The sequence below is a fragment of the Acanthochromis polyacanthus genome, chromosome 19 (assembly GCF_021347895.1).
Source record: "Acanthochromis polyacanthus isolate Apoly-LR-REF ecotype Palm Island chromosome 19, KAUST_Apoly_ChrSc, whole genome shotgun sequence".
NCBI lineage: Eukaryota > Metazoa > Chordata > Actinopteri > Pomacentridae > Acanthochromis > Acanthochromis polyacanthus.
In genome coordinates, this window is record NC_067131.1 from 2,741,369 (window position 1) to 2,764,303 (window position 22,935).

The window sequence follows — 22,935 nt, forward strand, 5'->3', positions numbered from 1 at the left end:
GGACAACGTGTTATTTTTAGCCCATGTCTTCATGGTAGATGGGCAAGATACTGTGATGCTGTGGATGCTCGTACCCCACCAGCTCCTCTGCCGTTAATCCGTGTTGCCCCAATCAGAAGTTCGGGACTATGGAGACGCCCGGATACATGCAGGCAGAGCAGATCTTTGGTGGAAGACGCAGAGATCGGCGTTGATGTTAGATCCTGTGTTAGAGCCGTACGCCTGCATGGCTGATGTAACAGACTGTGGAGGGCTAAATGTAAAATTCGACATGTGTGAAGACCATCAGGTGGCGTTCTGAAGGTCTTAGAGTGCAGTTTTTCATCATCAGTCGTGAATATTTTTCACTCATTCAACTCGGATCTCCTCATTCACATTCCTGCTCGTGTCGTCACACATAAATGTCAGAAAAAGCTTCACTCCCGTGGTTTTTAACATGCAAAATGTGGACAGATCTGTTGTCTTCCTGTGCCTGAGTGTGTTTGTGTGTCTTGCATCACATGTTCTTGGACGCAGAAGGTGTCGGTTTTGAGTTTCTTTCACCAACTGAGCCCATGTGACTGCTTGGCCTGGCCTGAGTATTTTCCAGAGTACTCAAAAGGTGAAATAAGGTTAAAGATTAAGCGGAATGTTTCCCTCCTAAAAAATACCATCTCATTTGTACACACACACACACACACACACACACACACACATGCGGTGTAACTGTGTTTGACATACAGATGAGTTATTTCCCCTTAGAAATGTTACGTGACAGAAACAATCGTTTTTAAATGGAGGATTTGAACGTAAGCGGCTCCTTCGTGGATGTTTTTTAAGGACTTGCTTGGTGTTCTGAGTATGATAATGGCTCCCGCTGGTCCCTCACAGGCTGGATGGAATATTCTCCAAGTCACTTCCACATGTAATCTACTCAGATTTCTGTGCAGCGAGTGCAAAGGCCCAATGGGTCAGTTTGAGGCAGCAGGAATCTGTGGAGAAAGTTGCCTGCTGTACAGCCATGGCCATAAGTTTGGACACAAGTACCATGATGCTTGTGAATCTTAGAAACTACCACAAAATTGTCACTTACAATATAAATACCAGTCATAGCCATCAACCAAAATGAAATACAGATATTTCCAGTGCATAAATTTGATGTTTGGCAGCAAATAGTATATGAAAAACTTTCGTCAGTCAATGACAAAATTTGTGCAACAATTTGCAGTTAATATTTCAATGTCAATATTTGCTGTCAAACATCAAATTTATGCACTGGAAATATCTGTATTTCATTTTGGTTGATGGCTATGACTGGTAAGTGACAATTTTGTGGTATTTTCTAAGATTCACAAGCGTCATGGTACTTGTGTCCAAACTTATGGCCATGGTTGTATCAAAGAACAGTTTCTAAAAGGTTTGGTTCATACAGACGGAAACAGCTTCATTTACTTTGCTGGTCTAGATTTTTCATCACCAAAAAGCTCATATTCTGCTATTAACATGGATGATCAATGGTCAAAAAGGAACACATTGTTTGGCTGCATTCTCCAGTAGACGTCAGTGAATTATCTGCTCCAATATTAGTCAGTATTGTTATTGATATAAAACTGATTCCCCAATCAATAAATCAATTTAAAAATGTACTATATTGACTTTAATGCAGCCGGTTCTGTCTGCATGTCGTCACTGATGTCCCACAAACGTACATCTGGATGGTTATATGTATTTTTCCTTCTTAAATTTAGAAGTTTAACATTCTTTAGTTTGAGATCATGTACTACAGGGTTTTTTATTATTTCATCGCCTGTGCAGTTATAGATCCAAAAGTGGGAATTTTTTCATGATTTTATTGTGTTCATGCCACGAGCAGCTCTACCTAACAGCCTATCAACACTTTTTCAGTACAAATCTGTATATCATAAAGTCCTGCAGGTCAAAACTGACCTGGTTTAAAGTTTGAAAATGTCGAAAAAAATGATATATTTTTACAGTGAAACATTTTTAGGTGGAAAAAAGAAATTGTTAAATATATTTCTTAAGAACATTCACAAAAAAATCAACCAAAATCCAGCAAATTTCACTGGATTTTGGTTGATTTTTTTGTGAATGTTCTTAAAGAAAATATCAGAAGTTTCACTGATATATATGGAATCACTTTGGATATTTTTAGGTTTTTTTTTTTAATGATTTTCACTATTTTTAAGAATTTTCTTGCCAAATTTGGGGGATTTTTTAAAATAAATCTTTGAAGGGAAACTTTTAAGGAATTATTGTAATTTTCTTCCTAAAGGTTTTGCAAATTCTCAGAAATTTGGGGGATTTTTTTTTTTCCTGAATTTTTGTATTTTTTTCCAGACAAGGAAACAATATTAACAACAGAAGGGTTAAGTTTTGATTTTGATACCAAGATTTCCATTTTCCCTGCAAATCAGTTCTAAATATCAGTCCTTGATTATTATTAATCATATCACGGCTGAACAAAAAGCACGTAGGTGGAGGACTAATCTATAAATCCATAGAGCTAAATGTCTCTGTTAGCGACCCGACCATCTGGCCGCCCCACAGAGATTACAGCAGGCCTTCACAGCTCCTCGGCATGCAGTAGGAGAGGCATACTGCGAATAACAGCAGCTGTCCTCTTAGCAGCGACATAATGCATGTAGGGATGTTCTGCAGCTGAGCCTCCGTACACACATCTGATGGAGACATCAAAAAAGAGCCGGAGCTTGAAGGGGTTTGACCCCGAGTGGTGGCTGAGGTGATGCTGATCGCTTTCAGTCCGGCCTGACAGAGCGTGCAGCTTCGATTTAGTCCGGCGCACAAAGCCACGGCTGGAAGGGGCGACAGGTGGAGTGGCCTGTTTTTAATGGCCTCCCTATAGAGGTTTGGAATAGCAGGTTAACTGGTAGGTGACAGGGTGTTGAAGCGAGCTGGGAGACAGCGAACCGCGGCGTTGTGATCTGACCCCCGTGAGAAAACAGGGAACAAGAGCACGGCAAATGCCAAAGGACGAGCAGATAAAAGCCCTTGTTTGCTCTGCGGGCTGGTCGTTTACGGCTTAACCACATGCCACGGGTGGTAAGTGCTGCATAATGAGAGGACTGAGATGTCTGACATGTGGCCTCGGGACTCGACGTTGAACTCCCAGCATGCCCAGGGCCCCGGAGTCATGATAACAAGTCATGATCAAAGCATTTATACTCAGATCCAAGTATTTTTGACACCAGAATCAGAAATATTTCCACCCTGAAGCTGCAACTGCTGCATTTATGATCACATTTTGAATATTTGACTCCAGATCGGTGAACTAAACCTCTCCACCGACTCGCTGTATGAACTCAGGCTGCCCTTGTGACAAAAGCCAAAAGCTGCTTGGGTTTGTTTCCGGAGGTGAATATTGGCATTCGCATTCCGCGGCCGGCTAGTGTAACGAAGCGGTGTCTACATTACCCCGTCTATATCCTCAACCGGAATGTCACAGGTCATATGGCCTACACTCACATGCAAGCTGATATATATATTACTGTCGGGAAGGCTTCTGAAATCCAACATTCCCTCCCGTCCACAGAGCGACCGACTGAGCACGGTCGAGTCGCCTTCAGCCTGAAAACAGCGGTGGACAGTAACTTCGTCGATCTTTCAGAAAATGAGCTCATGTAGAACTTGCAAAGTACTTGAATGTATCAATTTTATGTTGCGTTGTCGAGGGAAATATAGATACATACAGATACTTCTTGTTTTAGAAGAGTCACTAAAAAAAGACTTAAATTGAGCTTAGAAAGGCAACACAAAGATTATACAACCAACCAACAGCCCTGCGACCCCATATAAAAAAACAGGTTCTAGCTAAAGTGCCTTATTGCATTTCACATGTAAGTAAGTTGAATTTTAAGATTTTTTTTTAAAAGAAAAATCTCAAGTCGTACATGTTTTTAGTGGCTCCTACTGGTCTTAATTTTGGTAATATTGATTTTACAAGTTTTATCCTGTTTTTGTCCTGTGTTGTTGCTATTTTTAATTGTTCTCTTGCGTATATTTTTCTTGTTGCCAGTTTCATAGCGAGTGCAGCAGTGTCGTGAGTTCAGGTTGTTGCTTTATAAATAAACTTGATTTGATTTTGATTAAAAGTTTAATTAAAAATGCTTTTTTAAGCTGAAAGAGTGGAAGTAACCCATTATTTCACAGATTCATGCAGGAGAGCTTTATGGTTTCTCTTCCCTCTCTCCCATCAATCATCTCAAGGCCTCTTATATTTATGTAGTGACCTTAAGGAGACACCTGAGCCCTAGATTGGCTGCAGCTACCTGACTGTATTAAAGTGGGTAAAACTAGCTCCTCTGCTGCATCTACAGAGTCTTTAATGTCATACTGCGGTGACACGAGGCGATTTCACGGCATTGATTTTGAGTGCAGGACTTTAATTTGTAACAGAGTATTTGTATATTTTGCATGGATGCTGATTACTACTTCTTTCGGTACTGATTCAACTACTTGCATTTACTTTAAATCATTTGCTTGTGCAGCTGAACTCTAGACCGTATTTCCTGAACGTGTTTATTGAGGAGTTTAGGTGTAATATAAAGAGTCTGTCGCAGTCTTGCTTCTGCTCTCAGCTCTTTGGTGTGGAAAAAGACACCGATAAGTGTAGCCACAAAACTTAACGTGGTGCCAAAACGTATTAATTTCCTCGCTGACGCGGGAGACAAGGCAGCAGCCGACTCATGAGGACTTTTTTTGAGATTGGCAGGCTTTCAGCGCGAGGACCGTGGCTTCTTTAAAAAAGGACATTCGATGGCTTCGGCTGTGACGCTGTGATGTAATGCAATCAGGAAATGTTCACCATTAGCCGCAGAGAAACACATCCATTCTCAGGATGTGTATTTTAAGGTTGGCTCATGGTGGAGAGCGGCGGGGCCCACGGCCCCAGAATGGGGGTTTTGAAATGGGATGATGAGAGGTGAAACTAGGTGCTTGGAAAGGGGGTGTGAGGGGAGCAGCAGGAAGGTAAAGGGCAGCCCAGGTTGTCTCTGGGGGAACTCAGAACCACGTCCTTTACAGAATAAAGAACATGCAGACCAGAGTACAGTTTCAGGGGAACAGTGTGAGGTTTGAGCGGTAGGAACAGGGGCTTCGATGAGTGATAGAGTTGAGAGGGAGTGATTGTACAACGGAGGGATTCAGAGCCTCAACTGTTATGTAGCGGGATGGCAGGGGGTTGTAAAGTGCTGCTAAGGGTGTGAGGCGGAAGCTTGGTGTGTTTGGGACCCCCGTGTAAAAAAGAAGGTAGTGGAGAGGGGAGTCAGCTCGGTAAGATAAGTTGGCATGCTGTCCTGTTTATCGGAGGGATGTGAGGCGCAGAGCGAAGACTCAGCCAGGAAGGAATGAGCAGAGTCAACGGGCTTCTGTAACACGACGCTCCCGCTTGATTGCTTGAAGCAGCTGTTCAGCCACCGTATCTGAGCGAGCGTGTGCGTCTCCTCACATGTGTGTGAATGCATGATTTCATGTTCAAGCGAGGAGGTTTGAGCAAGTTGCCCTACATTCGTGCCTGTGATAGGTACCCCTGTGCATCAGTTGGTACCAGGACAATTGATATGTGTGAACTTTGTGTGGTCTGCCAGCTCGTCTGTTCTGATCACTAATGTTCATGTTCTTTGTGCAGTCTCATTTCATCCACAAAGGATCTGTTTCTCAGATTTTTGTGCATTTGAACAACTTTCCTCATAGTTATGCTGTTTTCATTTTTCATACCTTTTGCAAAAATGTAACTTAATGTTGCTGCTCTCTGGCAAACAGATTTTCCTTCTGAACTCAGTTTAATGACAAAAAAATAGGAAAAAATAATCCTGATGAATATAAAATGACAATAGTAAGCAACTAATACTCACAGGGAGAGATTAAATTGATGAAAGACAAGCCAAGATAAAGATAAGATGAGAAGAGACAAGATATGGCATAAGATAGGACAAGATAAGACATGATAAGAATAAAATAAAATAAAATAAAAACAGCCAAAATAAGACGAGAGAAGACAAGAAGCAAGCCAAGATAAAACAAGAGATAACACAATAAAAGACAAGATAAAACAAGAGAAAATACATGACAAGATAAGAAAAGACAAAGAAGATGCTAAGAGATAACAGTGAAAGATACGATGAGAAGACATTAGAAAAAATAAGGAGACACAATCAGATCAGACATAATATAGGACGAGATAAGACATGACAAGCATAGACAATAAAAAAAAGAAATAGAAGACAAGAGAGAAGACAAGACAAGATGAAACAAGAGACTAAAAGATAATAAAAGGCAAGACAAGATAAGACGCTAAGACATAACATAATAAAAGACAAGACAAGACACTAAAAGATAAGATAATAAAACAAGATTCTGCCCAAAGCGTAGATATTTCCCTGCTGCATTATCATGTCCATAAGAGCAGGAACCTAAGTTTAGCTGCTCCAGACAAAAGCGCTCTGGACCGGTTGCTAAACACATCAAAGGATGTAAGCAAACGCCTCTTGGACCCGACACGGAGTGCCTGCTAAGCTAATAAGTAATTTGATGTACACAAGTAATGTCAGGGGCTCTTTAGAACGGTGGGAAAGTCCAAGCTCTGGTCCTGAGTGCGTGTAGTCATTTTGTTACCGTCTTGTCACTTTTAAGTGGCCCAGCGAGGGGCTGCCGGGTCAGAGATGTGGGGCACAGGGTGGAGGGCAGGAAGGAGAGGGGCTCAGGAGTCTGGAGTCACATCAAAGCAGCTCAGGCCTGTGATCAACACCCAGGACACGCATGGAGACATAAAACTTTAGCGCTGTGTATACATACGGCCCCATTAAATCATCACAGGTTTAGAATGTTTGGAGAAGCTCCACCCAAGAGCTATTTACCCTCTGGATTTTAAACTGTTTGAGGTCAAAAAAGGGAAAACTAATAATAATAATAATACGAAGAAGAAGAAGAAGAAGAAGAGGAAGAACAGCAAGCACAAATGAGAGAAAAATTCCAAATATCTCACATTTATCTTGGGAACCAGTAATTTAACATAAGTAATAAAAAGATGAGTCCACAAAATGATGGACTAAAAAATATATTTTAAAAAACTCCTTCCCTGCCTCAAAGACAAGTCCATAAGCATCCTGACATTCACAACACTTTCACTTTGATTTCCATGTTATGACACAAACTCACGTTATTTATTGACTGCATCTAAAGATATCAAATATCTTTTAAGCTTAAATTCAGATATTAAATGATACAATATAAAACAGAATAACTTAAATTACTGTATATACTAGGTCATTAAATCAGTATGTACCACCTGGAGCTCAACGCTCAGAAGACAGTGCAGATGAGGATGGACTCCAGGAAAGCCCCAGCCCCATACAAAGTTCTACACCGCCATCATGAAGTCCATCCTCATCTCGTCCATCACCGTGTGGTCGCTGGGGCCGCTGCCAGGGACAGACAGACTTCAGAGCATTGGAGCTCTGCTGAGAAGGTGATCGGCTGCAGACTCCCATCTCTCCAGGACCCGTACGTCTCCAAGACTCAGGGGCGTGCCGGCTGGATCGCAGCCGACCCTTCTCACCCTGGACATGAACTTTTCGAGCCAGAAAAGATCCTTTATTTGTCACTTTGAGATAAAAAACGGAATAAAATGTTCCCTCTCCACACTTAACAGTAGAGCCTGGAGGTTGCCTGATCTCAGACCAGCTCTGTGTCCCAGCAGGGCCATACATTCATCATGCCTGTTTGCTTGTAGTGGGAAAATAAAATATATGTAAATATAAGTAAACGGAGTGCGAGATCTCCCTGGTTGTTAGAGTGCTTTGAATTTCATTCAACAAGCTGTCCGGCCGTTATAAAGGAGGCCCGTGAAAAAGAAGTGATCGCTGGATGTGATAAAGATGGAATGTAATAGTTTACACCACCATGAATCTGATTGTAACGCCCACACTATTAGAAAGGCCGATAAGAGCATTTATGACTGTTTGCTTGGTGTCATAAAGGGAAGTGGGCTGTTTGATTAATACGAGCAGCTGGCCGGCTCCAGGTTCTTCATTCTGATGTTGCATGTAACTTACAGAGGTGGTAATGGGCCGGTTTATTTACTAAAATGTGATCTGTCACACATGTGAGATAAGCAGAATTATGACTAACACATTCTGCATTTCCCCCAAAGTGCTGCGTTTGATTTGCACGCTGTGTAAATGTGTGTGAGTGATGCTTTTGTTTTCACCAAAGAAATATTCACTCCGGTGACAAGATGCTATCTGCTAATGTGGTTTATACAAAAGTGTAAAACTGGTTGGTTTCCTCATTCAAAAAAACATATAAATCTGGCTCAGATTTACGCTGCAGGGATGGATTATACTGAGACTTCACCCATTCAATCAGTGTAACAGCATACACTGGTTCATGGCGAATGTAAATTTCCAGGGGTCGCCGTTTCTACGCCCTCAGACTTTCGCGGAGCATTTTGATAACTCGAAGGGTTACAACAGGGTCCTTTGGCACCGTCAGTGCTCAGACCCTAATAAAATGCACAGATATTTCATGATCTAATATTATAGGATTGGAAGTAAAATTATGTCCTTTATCTCATCTCTTGTAGTTTCTAATCTCAGTGTTCTTTTTGGTCCATATAACGTCTGTTATTTACACTATTTATATAGCTCAACATGTCTTATTTTGCCTGACCCACCGTATAGAAACAAATGTTCAACTTTAATCACTAAAGACATGTTTAAGTCATAAATGTTCACACCTGAGAACCTGAATATTTGTTGAATTTGCCAGAAAAAGTAACTGCAATGATTATTCTGCTCAAAAATTGACTGCATCATCTCCACATTAGTTTCTGTCTTATCACATTTTGCTTCAGTTCTGCTCCAGGCTGATCCGTCTCTCTCACTGTGGTTGGTAATGTATTATGTTTTCTACATTCCCTCCTCACCCTCCTCCAGCTCCTTCTAGGGAAACCCCGGCGTGGCGGTATCCCTTCGCGATGCAAAGATGGCGACCCTGCTCCCTCCCCGAGGCACCGATGCGTTCCGCCCCTTCACCCAGGAGTCACTGGCGGAGATCGAGAGGCTCGCGGAGGAAAGAAAAAAGGCCGCGGAAGTAGAAGGCCATGAGGACAAAGAACTGACGGGCCCCAACTCTGATCTGGAGGCGGGCAAGAGTCTGCCGCTGATCTACGGAGATCCTCCTCCAGAGCTGCTGAACACACCTCTGGAGGACCTGGACCCCTTCTACAAAGCACAGAAAGTCAGTCTGAGCACATTTGGGCAGAAAAAAAAACAGCCACTGTGCATATTTAGTATTTAATGAGCTGGACTCTGTCCTTTCATAACCTTAAAATATGACAGGATGATTTCTGAACATACATTTCATACATTACAGCTGCATCCCTTACACAGTGTCTACGCTTTCATTTGTGGCATGTCTATGTTACATTTAAATTTTACAGCATTATTTCAAGTTTGCCATCACTAAGTATTGACTGATTGTGGTTTTGGATCGTATCTTACATTTCTTTCAGACATTCATCGTGATCACCAAAGGAAACACAATCTACAGGTTCAACGCTGAGCCGGCTTGCTACATTCTGAGCCCCTGTAGTTTGGTTAGGAGAGGCGCCATCAAAATTCTCATACATTCATATCCTTTCAGTGATTGTTACTCTGCCAAGGAACGCAGCAGAGTTACAGCGCCCTCCATAGTTATTGGCACCCCTGGTTAAGATGTGTTCCTTAGCTTCTAATAAATTCAGTTTTTTTTCTAAATAATATAGGACCACAATGAAAAAAGAGGAAAATCCAACCTTTAATTCAAGTGCATTTATTCAGTGGGGAAAAATCACACATTAAGAAATAATTCTTTTCCATCAAATCATGTGTGTCACAATTATGAGCCCCCCTGATGTTAATACTTGTACAACCCCTTTTGCCAACAAAACAGCACCTAGTCTTCTCCTATAATACATTTTTTTTTTTTTTTTTTTTACAAATTTCAGTGTGAGAGTATGTTTCTGCAATAAAAATTGAATTTATTTTAAGGCTTTCAACACATCTTAACCGGGGGTGCCAATAATTATGAAGAGCTCTGTATTTAAAGATCGGCGTACGTTTGTCTGTAAATCTGTCTGTCTGTCTGTCTGTCTATGTGCAACATTACTCAAAAACGGACCAACGGATTAAGATGACATTTTCAGGGAAGGTCAGAAATGACATAAGAATCACCTCATTAGATTTTGGCAGTGATGCGGCTTATAGTCTGGATCCACGGGTTTGTTAAAGATTTCCCATTGCGAGATACAGCGGCTGGTAGGGGTGGGGGAAATTCCGATTTTTCGACGCATTGCGATTCGGACATGGACGAAAATGAATCAATTCACAAACATCGAAATTTTGATTATTTAAATCTGTTAAAGTAACACAGAAGGTTCTAAGTAAAGAACTAAGAAGCGCTGTATGCATCACCTCTGGGACACTTCAGCTTCTACAACGTTGATGGCGGAAGCGAACTGGACAAAAGCCACGTTATAAAACCTATGCACCGCTGCAGACACTGGAGGACAGATCCACCATCCCATCCCGACAATAATCGATTTATAATTGAATCGTAGCCGTTATTAAATCGTGAGGTGCCCAAAGATTCCCACCCCTAGCAGCCGGCACGGCGTCACTGTAACCATGACAACAAGCGAACATTTTGTCAGTTGCCTGCTAAAGATCACGATTACGATCCTACAACAAATCGACCACTGCCGACTGATCGGAAATGACACAAGGAACAACTGATTAAATTGTGGGGGTGTTTCTGAGTCCAATCAATTCCCGTCACCCGCTACATATTTAGGTCACGTGATTCGGTACCCGTACATAACGTACACATACATAACACACGCCTGTACTCAGCACAAAGTCAGGGAATGAACAGTCTTGGCGGAGTACTGCACTCTCTAAGTGCTTTTCTTGTTACCCACGTATTTTAATTGTTTATATTTGAATGGCATTAAATAAACAGGAAATATATTCATCATGGTTGTTTCCTTAATCCTGACTTAAATTATTCAGCATGTTCATCATGATTACGATTCTATCGAATTGTGTGTTCATGACGATGAGCAACCCACCAGCATGGAGTAAAACTGTTGAGTGAGTACGCCATCATTGTACTTTGGTTTTACGTCATTTATATGTTGCAGTCGACTCTACTTTTACTAAATTGTGTTGCATAATTTCCTTCTAGGTATGTCTTCACTGGTATTTACACCTTTGAGGCAACAGTCAAAGTGTTGTCTCGGGGTTTCTGTGTTGGATCTTTCACATTCCTTCGAGATCCGTGGAATTGGCTGGATTTCATGGTGATCAGCATGGCGTAAGAGAACACTTCCATCTAAACTAAACGGTCATGATGAGTGAATAAATTGCTCAAAGCCAAAGCATTTTAAGCCAATTAGCAGCCATTGTGAAAGCTATGATCATGATATTTTGAGTATTTGTAGAACTTTTTGTGCGTTAATGAGGACAGTCCTCATACTGTAGTCAATGAAAATATAATCATGCTGGTTTTCATTCATTATTTGGTGTCTTTCCACAGTTACGTCACTGAGTTTGTTGACCTTGGCAACGTGTCGGCCCTCAGGACATTTCGTGTGCTTCGAGCCCTTAAAACAATTACTGTGATTCCTGGTACTTTTCCTGCTTTTTTAAACATTTCCATTTGTGTGTGGTGATGAGGCTGAATATAATGTGTTTTCATTTAAATTTCTAATGCAATGACAGTTTCGTGATAAGATTAACCCTCTGAATCCTGGGCAGTTTAGGGTTTTTTTGTTAAGTTGCTCCAGTCACATTTTGTACTTAATGTGGGCTGCTTTTTCACTGTAGTCCTGCACCTCCTATTATTTGGCCTATAACATATAATGTATTACACATCAAACGTGGTGCCAAAAAACAATGGTGGCTCTATATACTATGGATGTTTCACTGTTTACATTTTTACAACCTCTACAAATTATGATTTTTTCACACTATGCTGCTCATCGACTCTAGAAAGATGTTTCACCGTGCTGAGTGTATCTTCCAACTACTTGCAGATAATTTCTTCCACTGTATACCATTTTGTGAGCCATGTTACATTTATATTATTACTTAAGAAGTGAATTAAAGCTTCTAGTACAACTAGGGCTGGACCCCAATATCCTGAATATCCGAATATTCGTTCGCTACGGCGGTATCCGGATATTAATTTTTGGTATCCGAATACCCCCCCCCCCATATGTCTACGTGATCACCCTTTCCTCCCTCCAGAAGAAAATATTCAGAGCTCGTCTCTTCCCTTCGCCTTCGGCCCACTTCGGCTCATCCCATCTATTTTGGCTCATCTTGGTTCCTCCATTCGTGTTTGTTTCCACCACCCGAATGGCCGGGTTGCTGCCGACTCTGACGTCACGCTTCACTTTGTTGCATAAACACAAGACAAGATGCTGAAGACCTCCGCTGTTTGGGAATTCTTCAGTGTAACTGAACACAAAACGAAGGCAAAATTTGGACCCGGGAGACCAGACGAACAGATCCGAATATTCGGGCCGTCTCCGCCACAAGCGGCCGCCTCCGCCCCCCGTCGGACGTTACGGGGCGGAACGAATATTTGGATATTCATCTTTAATAGGGCCCGAATATTCGGAGGCCAGAAACCACTATTCAGGCCAGCCCTAGTACCAACAATGTTTTATGTCATGTGACTGTTTAGCATCTGACTCACTCATGGTTACACAGATGTGCACAGAATCTTTGTTCTTTTACAGAGTCTGGTCAGTACATGTACATTATTTTTGGCAAAAAAAAATTTCAGACATGTTGAATAAAGTGATTTTAATCCAATATTAGAATTTTGAGCTTAGATTTGGCTTTTTTCTTGGCAGAATTGTACATCCAGCATGATCAGCTGCTGGAAAGCTGAAATTATGATGAATATTTCATTTTCTGGGTCTAACAAATGGTCAGTTTTGGCAAATTTAAATTAAACCAACTCCAGTTTTGGTTTTCAGAGGGTTAACAGGGGAGCTGTACTCAATAGAATATTAACGGATATTTTTTCTGTTGTTGCAGAGCTGTTTGATTTTTAGAAATATGCCACTGACATCTGAATTGTATTTTTCTCAGGGTTGAAAACAATCGTGGGCGCCTTGATCCAGTCAGTGAAGAAAATGGTGGACGTCATAATTCTGACCGTCTTCGCCCTTGCAGTTTTTGCCCTCATTGGCCTCCAGCTGTTTATGGGAAACCTGCGGCACAAATGCGTGCGGTGGCCCATCCACACAAACGAAAATGCGTTTGAATTTTTTAACACCACCTCTGCATTTAACGACGCCGTGTCCTTCAACGACACCATGGGTTTCAATGGCACGGCATATTCCAACAGCACCTTCGATTTCATGGAGTATATTGAAAATACAGGTGTGTTTATCTTCTATTTCATCTCAGATTTTGAGCTGATATGGCCCACAGTGGAGTAGATTTCACAGTTTGTTTTTATATTTGGTTACAGAGAATCACTACTATTTGGAGGACAGCCCAGATGCTCTACTTTGTGGAAACAGCTCTGATGCTGGGTATGCATTGTCCACAAAGAGGCTGTGAAGCTCATTTTTAGTCTAGTCTGGTCATCTTTCAAACTATTGGTCATTAGTTTCCATAAGTAGTTCAGTTTTCAAGGTTTCAATATAAAACAGGTCTTGTTCAGTTTGGCAATAAGAGCACTGCCAGGATCTAAAATGAAAGAAGGTCCTGAGTGTGACTAAAAGGCTGGGAGAGCAGTATTAGTGAGCCAACTCTTCTTCCCTGTTGACAGAAAGTGCCCAGAAGGATACACATGCATGAAGGCTGGGAGGAATCCAAACTTTGGCTACACCAGCTTCGACTCTTTTGGCTGGGCATTCCTTGCCCTCTTCAGACTCATGACCCAGGACTACTGGGAGAACCTTTTCCAGCTGGTTGGCACTTCTTTCATTTGCTGGAGTCCATTTTATATCTTACAACTTTTAATTCTAATGTGTGAAATTCAAATTATGAGGTAAAAAAAACAAAACGTGTCCTTAGTTCTCGTAGCTTCTTCTTCGCTCTGAACACAGATCCTGCGGGCAGCTGGAAAGACGTACATGCTGTTCTTTGTGGTGATTATCTTTCTGGGCTCCTTCTACCTCATCAATCTCATCCTGGCTGTGGTAGCCATGGCTTACGATGAGCAGAATCAGGCAACTCAGAGAGAGGCCATCGAGAAAGAGGAGGAGTTCCAGCGACTGCTAGAGCAACTCAAGAATCAAGAACAGGTAACTATCGCAAAGAGTACGCATCTAAGGTTCAACCAGCTGGATTCACTGGACTGCAATGTGTGACATTACAGATGTTACTGAGAAAATGCATTCAATAACAACATCCAGCTGATTAGTATTTAGCGTTCACAAAATCCTTGGCTTAATGCAAGCTGACATAAAATTGATTCCAATCAGTAAAACTGAAATTTGGGAAAAGAGAGCACAGATAGCAGTAGCATCAGTAGTCAGTAATCAGAGGAACACATCACTATACAGTACTAGTAATATACCTGCTCACAATGTCCAAAATGCAGCAACGAGTCAAAAGTAGTCACATCTGAGCCTCTAAGCCAACGTTTATGCAACCATTTCTTTTCTAACACTGATAGCTACGATGTGACAGCTCATAGAAAAAAGACTGTTTGTTTGGATCTTTTACTGATGTGATAATTTCGTACAACTGAACATTTTATCTGCTACCTAACAGGCTCAGGCTCTTGGTAGCCGAGCCACTCTAACCAGTAAGAAGTCGCTCAGTCATCACACTGCATCTGAGCTGGCAGACGATGAGAGGAGCCTTGGGCACGATGAAATTGTTAAGGACTGCAATGGGAGAATCGTCCCACGCCTGATGATCAGAGCGCCCACCATGGTCGAGGTTAGTTGATCATGCTCACGTCACAGTTTTTTTTAAATTTTAGAAACAATTTCAATAATGACTATGTGCTGTTGGAAATGCTCACTTGTGCCTGTTTGAGTGTTTATTTTGTCTGTTTGTCGTTATTAACGTCTGTGTATTCTGACAATTAATGGACATACTTTATAGTCTGCTGCAGATTATGAACTCAAGGAGAAGTCGCTAGGCTCTGTGCACAGCATGCTTCATCCAGACGAACCAGGCCTGACACAGAGATCTGCTAGTGTTATGACTGTGCTCACTGCAGCTGCCATGGAAGGTACAGTGCCAATGGGGATAGAAATGTAAGAATCCCTAGATAAGGGATACATTTTCTAACTTTTATAGATGCAAAATTAGCCGCAGACACAACAACATAGCCTCTATTTCAGTGTCCTGTTTTTATACCAAGCAGCGACATGTAGACATCTGGGGGTGTGAAGTGCCTTCAGTGGATGAAGAAATGCACAAGGCTTAGCATTAGATGCTCTAATGTGAGCTGTAATTGCTCAGATTATCAAGCAGTTGTTGACGTTATACGCTAATCTATCCAAGGCCAATACAGTAGCATTGTTTCTAATCATATTGTGTGTAGCAGAAACCCCTGTCAACAGTCAGAGTCGCAGCCTCATGGTGTTAAGCTAGAGCTATTTCAACTCAACTATGACCTGCAACAGCAAGAAATTAATTTTAATGTCACTCATGACTGGAGCCTGTTAGCTGTATCATGCATATCATTTAGAGATAATCTGTGTAATCATGTTAAACCAGCTATCAACAACAACAGTAGTCAATTTTGGGAAGTAATTGGGAAAATCACTCCTTCGTAGCCTATTTTTCGTTAAATATCATTTTTCCGTCTCTGTCTGTCTTTGTCTAGAGTTGGAGGAGGCTCAGAGGCCATGCCCACCTGGCTGGTACAAGTTTGCCAACATGTTCCTGAAGTGGGACTGCTGCGTGCCCTGGGTAGTCTTTAAGAAGTGGGTGTACTTTGTGGTCATGGACCCTTTCGTTGACTTGGCAATTACCATCTGCATCGTGCTCAACACCCTCTTCATGGCCATGGATCACTACCCCATGACAGCAGAGTTTGACAACGTGCTTTCAGTGGGGAATCTGGTGAATATTTGCCACGTTAAAATGAGTAACATGTAGATTCTTAGTCATCCAGGACATGGCAATCTTCCGAGCTGACATAAAGCCTCTTGAATGAAGATGAAACATCTCCAAAAAGAGAAGTCCAGTTGCTTTTTACTGAAGCTCTTAGGATTAGACTTGATTGTACCAGCTCTAGCTAACGGAAATGTCAACCCTTTTTAGGTTTTCACTGGGATCTTCACAGCAGAAATGTTCTTCAAGCTTATTGCCATGGATCCCTACTACTACTTTCAAGTTGGCTGGAACATTTTCGACAGCATCATCGTCACTCTCAGTCTGGTGGAGTTGGGGCTGGCAAACGTCCAGGGTCTGTCAGTCCTTAGGTCCTTCCGTCTGGTAAGACACGTCGATTTAATTTATTTGGATTTATTCCTTGCAGTTGCATTAATTATTATGCTGTTATTCACTGTCTTTCTTTGCGTTTCCTTTGTGTTGGAGATAGCTTCGAGTTTTCAAACTGGCCAAGTCCTGGCCGACGCTCAACATGCTGATTAAGATCATCGGCAACTCAGTAGGAGCTTTAGGAAACCTGACTTTGGTGCTCGCCATCATCGTCTTCATTTTTGCCGTCGTGGGCATGCAGCTCTTTGGTAAAAGCTACAAAGACTGCGTGTGCAAGATCTCTGTAGACTGCGAACTGCCTCGTTGGCACATGAACGACTTCTTCCACTCGTTCCTCATCGTCTTCCGCATCCTGTGTGGCGAGTGGATCGAGACCATGTGGGACTGCATGGAGGTGGCCGGAGAGGGGATGTGTTTAATCGTCTTCATGATGGTCATGGTCATCGGAAATCTAGTGGTAAGTGCATCAAGTATCCATCCATCAGTGATCCCTATCGTAAATCTGAAGTGTGGAGACGTGTAATTTAAACCAGGCATGTGGTTAATCGGTATTCACTGGGATATATATTTGAAACATGTGATGGAGCATTTCCATGTCGGCCAATATCAAAAGTGTGACTGCCACTCAAGGAGGACGGCATGAATTTGTAAAACCATTGACACGACAGTTTAAGCCTTGGGTCAGACGTGCCGCAAAATGTACGAGGTGTGGCTACTAAATAAGACTGGATTTATGTCCATCAAACCACAGTGTGCACGCCTGAAAAACGTAGTATACATAAATCAATGCACAATAACAACCCCTGAACGAACTGCATAAAACAGAACTGCAGCATTATTGAACAACCACATCTTAAATATCGTAAACTGCAGCCTTTACCGTTAGCTAACTGCACTTTAATTAAAAATCGGTTAATTACTCAGTCCTAGCACACATGGCTGGTCATTGCAGTGTGGACGATATTGCGCTGCATTAAGGAGAAACTTGAGCCAGGTTACATTTTTTTCTTGTGTTTTTTTGCCCTCTGTGTCAGCACCCCTATAGTGATAACACATATGTCCCTTTGAAATGAATGAGAAGTATGCATTTTCTTCAAGCAGCTGGTCTGAACACTGTATGCTGTTACACTGTTCCATTTCATTCAGATAAAAATAATTGCGTCTCAGTTGTGCATATGGTCAGGTTAAACATTAATGATTCCTATCTTGTGGCTGTATTTGTTTGGACAGAGTAAATCTTGGGGAGTTAAGCAGTCACTCCACACACTCAAACTCTAAACAACTGTCACTGCTGTGAAGCTGCAAAGCTGACAAACTGTTGTGCACAGTCTTTCTAAATCTACTCTTATCTTATTATAATGCCAGGAGATTTTGTGGATTGCATGTCTTAGCAGTCTATTGTTAACCCTTCAGCTGTATGCCAAGGACAGACAAACACAGCTGGAGGAGAAAACGGATTCCACCAGGGGGCATTTCACTCAAAGTACCAGTTTATGTATATTCAGAACCCAAACAAACACACACAAAAAACTCTGCACATATTTGCCAAATTTCTCTTGTTTTGGAAGACTAAAATGCGAATGATAAAGTCCTGTGAGCTACACATTAAACACAGATCCAAACATAATTATCACTGTATATTACTTACCGTGATAGCTTTAAACTGAAGATGTACAAACCTTTTCACACTGTCTGGTGAATTTGTGTGAAGAGGCATCAGGTTTTGTGATGCTTTATGAAGAATCCTGAGTGTCTGGGGCATGAAAATACCATCTGTGACCTTTTATCTTGGCCTCACGTAACAAGGCCATAGAGACGATCGCCCTCAGACATCATTTCAGCATCATATTCAATGACTGGAGCCAACACCATTTCCTGTTAGGTTATTCATAGAAATGAACAGGAAATGGCTCATTGTCAAACGCTGACAAAAATATTGCGACGGCGACGCTGTGCCAAACCGATTGTTCCTCAACTCTTCACCCTGACTCCTTCGTACAGTTACCTCACATGTGAATGCACGCTATTTGCACTTACATAAAGGCATATAATACGATTACACGCATCTTGGGAGGGGGTTTCTATTTAAAATCAAATGACTTGAGCCACCAAACAGTGGTTTTGACCTTGAGTAAGTGCTAAGATCCGGCTCAAGTAAGCACACTGCCACTGCGGGAACAAACACAGACAGCTGAGCGAGCAGAGCTCAGGTGGCAGGGGGACTGGGTGGGAAGGAAAAGTCATTTGATAGCAGATTAAACCGTAATTGATGTAGAAGTAATCACATTGAGCTATCAGTGCCACAGCATATGGAGCAGAGGAGATGTCACCCGCATGACATATGGCAGTGACTTTGTGCATGACTTTTTCCTCTTGAGCACGTCATGATCAAGTCTCCTGAGTTCACAAGATCTCATCTGCATTATTTATTGGCTTTTTGTATCCTCGGTACTGCCTGTTCCCCACGCTCCTTTACTGCTTTTTCATGGAGAAAAGTTTTAGTATATCATCTTGAAGAAATGTGAAGGGCTGGAATGATTATTAAAGGCACAGGAGATTGTCTATCAAGGGAATAGTGGAGCATTTTGGGAAATACGTTCATTTACTTTCTTTACCAAAGTTTTTATAGAAGTATAGAAAGGAGTGTACTTTTCCCATGGCTTAAATTGGAGCAGTTTCTTTAGAGAGAGCAGAGCTAGCTGTTTCAAGAATAAATACTAAGCTAAGCAAGGCAGTTGAGATCAAAAAGTTGATTATGGGATGCAATTTTTTGTTCAATGGCATGTGCAGACCTACGGCAGTACGGCGCTGCTCTGAGGTGGTACACAGCTTTAATTTACAGACACATAAGTTGCTTGATAATGGCTGGCTACTCTTGTTTTATGATCAGATCATTTTATTAAATACAGTGCCTCATATATTATATGTAATATGTGATATATGTTAATGTGTCAGCTGTAGTTGAACATTTTTATTTCTACCATTCTAGAAAGAGAATGCAAGAAAATTCTCCCAAAAGAAGCGAATAAGTAACTATGTTGTTCCTTTCTGTTGGAGTTAGATGTTTCTGAAGCACTCGACTGCTGAAGATAACTCAAATATTAGCACCTGGGGCATTAATAAGCGTATATAAAATAATGACTTCACAAACACATGTTAAAAAAGACGTAACTGCTACAGAAAAGTCCAGAATAGTGCTATGTTTCAAGTGAATTTTCTTGCACTACATTGTAAATTTAAGTAGAAATAAAAGTATAGATTAGCAACAGCACTTGTCATAAGATTCATATTTTATGTATTAAGCAGCCGAACGATGTCAAGTCAATCCCATGAATCTCTGTGTCTCTCCTGCTGGCTGTGGTTTCACATTTAAGAAACACATGTTAGTTTTATTGGCTCTTCTAAACTAACTGACATCTACCTTTTCTTTTGACTAAAAATCAAACTTCTAATGTCATCAGGTCAACAAACCTGCTTAAAGGTAAAGTAAGGGGTTTGTGTGACGTTCTGTGAGATGATGAGCATCACTTTGTGCATCACTGACATAGAAAACACTACAGACTCTGCTGCAATTTGTTTTTCAATCGGCAGCCATCATATCTGTTTCCATTCGTCTATTGTCGGGTTTGTTTTTTGCGGCTCATCCTGTCCGTCAGCACTCTTTACTGATTCACAGCTCCAACGCTGGAATGAGTGAGATCAGCCGGCCCCCGGCTCGTGTAACCATGATCTCCCGCTAAACCTGGGAAATAGGAACCGAGAAACTGACTAACAGCTTTAAGAAACTAAAGATAGCTTCATCTGCAGCAGGAGGCAGACGACATAATATTTATTGAAGCGCCACCACAGGGCCTACTTGATACGTTGCGTGCATTTGAGCTAGTCCAGACTTTTGTGTTTAGCTCAGCAATGTTGGCACGCTTTACTCTGTAGGACTGAACTCTGGAAAAAATATCTATGATGGCTTAATCATTATTCATTTATTCATGCAGTATAGTGTACCTGGTTCCTAAATAAACACTGCAATTCACCTACAGTGTGACGTTTTAGTTTTTTGCATCACCAAACAACAGGAAATTGGTGAAACTGTAGTAACTGTACGTTTGAAATATTCCATTTTAATGACTATTTTTCATTACCTTTGTCCCTCAGGTGTTGAACCTCTTCTTGGCCTTGCTGCTCAGCTCGTTCAGTGGAGATAACCTGTCAGCAGGAGACGACGACGGAGAGATGAACAATCTCCAGATTGCCATTGGCAGGATCACACGAGGCATCGACTGGCTGAAGGCGTTCATCATCCGGACTGTCCGGCAGATTCTTCACATGAAGCCCAAGGAGCCTGACGAGGGTCCCGGGGACGACGCTGACCCTAAAATGGAAGGAATTGAAATGAACCATATGGACAGCAGTCAGACTTTCAAACTAGCAGATGGGATAATGGATTGTTTGGTTGAAGGCCGGCCTTCTGGATTTATTGTGGACGGAGAGCTGAGCCTCAGTGTGCCCATCGCACAGGGAGAGTCAGACTTTGAAAATGTGGACGAGGATGAGGAGGACGAGAAAGATGAGGATCGAGGCTCAGAGACTTTCGATGAGAAAAATAACCAACAGAAAGCAGTAAGAGAAATAAATAAAATGAAAATCCACATCCCTTATAGACTGTATTTTGAATAAGCATAATTTTATAAAAATAACTGTGAGTGCTCTGAACACAGACAGACCTCTCTAACAGGCTTTATGCTACCACTCTGAAATGTACATGCAGATACTTGACTGATCAGGGCTAGTTTGACTAAAAGAACAAAGTAATTCACTTTCTTTCATGACACTGTAACAAGAATAAATTACACAAACTAAATGTGATCACAGACAACTCACACACAGAAATAGCTTCAGCACACACAAAGCAAATGTGGGGTGAAGTCTGATCTAATGCAATGATGGGTTCTGTTTTGTCAGCTGAGGTTATAAGGAACTAGTAATAGATAAAATGTGTAATTTATGAATGAGATAGACCCTTAAAGAGTCAAATCTGAAGTGATGAGGGTTAGAACTGCTTGGGACATTTAAAAAAATCTATTTGTCCTCCAATTTTAGTATATTGTGATAAACGTGCTGCAGGTGAGCAGGCACTAAAAGCTCTGCACACTGGTGGTACCTGCACAGGTGTTTCATTGGACAGACTATGAATGACGGGCATTTCCCTCACACCCTGCTCACTTTGCTGCATCTGCAAGAGCGAGAAAAATGGCATACTGTATGTATTTTTGACAACCTCATGTAATTCCCAGCATAGTCTAGCATATACCTCTTATATTTAGTAATCTGTGTTTCAAATCAGATTGTTCTGCAGTTGGAAGGCCAAAACTATTTATGAATGGACCTCGAAAATGTGGCTGATGTCAATGTGTTTTCTGAGATGGTCAATCAACAGGAGCTGATTTTTCACTCTGACAGTGGAATTGGCTTGGTCAGTGTAGTAAGAGTTTCCACTCTACATGAATCTCCATGAAACCATCAGTTTAACCCTCCTGTTGTCCTCACCAGAAAATATTGTTCCCTCGTCTGGAAAATATCCAAAAATTCAGCAGAAAATTCCGCAAATTTATAAAAATTTGCAAAATCTTCAGGAAGAAATTTTCAAAAATGTCTTGAAAGTTTCCCGGAATTTTTTTTTTTTATCTCCCAAATTCGGAAAGAAATAAAAATAAAAAAATAAAGAAAATAAAAATTGTAAATATTTTTAAAAAATGAATAAAAATCGTCCAAAAAAATCCTAAAAATATCTAAAGTGATTCCATATACATCAGTGAAAATTCAAATATTTTCTTTAAGAACATTCAGAAAAAAATCTACCAAAATCCAGCGATTTTCGCTGGATTTTGGTAGATTTTTTTTAATGTTCTTGAAGAAACTTTTTTTTTTAATATTTATTTTTGGCACCAAAAATATTCAAAAAATTTCCCCAAAATGTTGAAAATGTGGAAGCTTTCACTGTAAATATATATATATATATTTTTCACATTTTCAAACTTTAAAATGGGTCAGTTTGACCTGCAGGATGACAGGAGGGTTAAAGCGTTTACTTTGGTGGTTTTATTGAGTAACTTGAGCTCCTGCAGAGTTCAGGCAGACTTCACCGCTAAGGCCTTTTACTGTTTTCGTGGTGTCCCTGTGGGGAATTAGCCATTTTACGGATCATGTTCACCTTTCCATATGCAACCGTTCCACCAAAACTGCCACTATTTTACCGTGATACCGACGCTACATCCTGAGCTTAGCACTGTCCGAGATAAGTGTCATTAGTGTAAAGAAATACAAGGAAGGCCGTGCAGAATGATCATGGGTGCAGTCAGACCGTTCTCTGGAGATACTAGGTCTGGCTATGCAAGACTAAAACCAGTAAAGATGTAAGTCTTTCATCCTAACTGGCAAAAGAATGCTCACA

The 22,935-nt window shown here is 41.2% G+C and overlaps 1 protein-coding gene across 1 annotated transcript in view; it reads left to right on the plus strand.

The window, feature by feature from the left end:
* Positions 1 to 22,935, plus strand: part of scn4aa (sodium channel, voltage-gated, type IV, alpha, a) — a 31,389-nt gene that overhangs the window by 1,114 nt on the left and 7,340 nt on the right. Inside the window, exons 2-16 of the mRNA XM_051939769.1 lie at positions 8,952 to 9,255; positions 9,530 to 9,648; positions 11,070 to 11,147; positions 11,242 to 11,370; positions 11,593 to 11,684; positions 13,161 to 13,454; positions 13,546 to 13,609; positions 13,849 to 13,990; positions 14,129 to 14,326; positions 14,799 to 14,969; positions 15,138 to 15,267; positions 15,868 to 16,106; positions 16,308 to 16,481; positions 16,588 to 16,944; positions 20,640 to 21,104. Of these exons, the coding sequence (XP_051795729.1) occupies positions 9,001 to 9,255; positions 9,530 to 9,648; positions 11,070 to 11,147; positions 11,242 to 11,370; positions 11,593 to 11,684; positions 13,161 to 13,454; positions 13,546 to 13,609; positions 13,849 to 13,990; positions 14,129 to 14,326; positions 14,799 to 14,969; positions 15,138 to 15,267; positions 15,868 to 16,106; positions 16,308 to 16,481; positions 16,588 to 16,944; positions 20,640 to 21,104 (2,907 nt within the window). The 5' untranslated portion in view covers positions 8,952 to 9,000. The remainder of the gene's footprint in view (positions 1 to 8,951; positions 9,256 to 9,529; positions 9,649 to 11,069; positions 11,148 to 11,241; positions 11,371 to 11,592; positions 11,685 to 13,160; positions 13,455 to 13,545; positions 13,610 to 13,848; positions 13,991 to 14,128; positions 14,327 to 14,798; positions 14,970 to 15,137; positions 15,268 to 15,867; positions 16,107 to 16,307; positions 16,482 to 16,587; positions 16,945 to 20,639; positions 21,105 to 22,935) is intronic.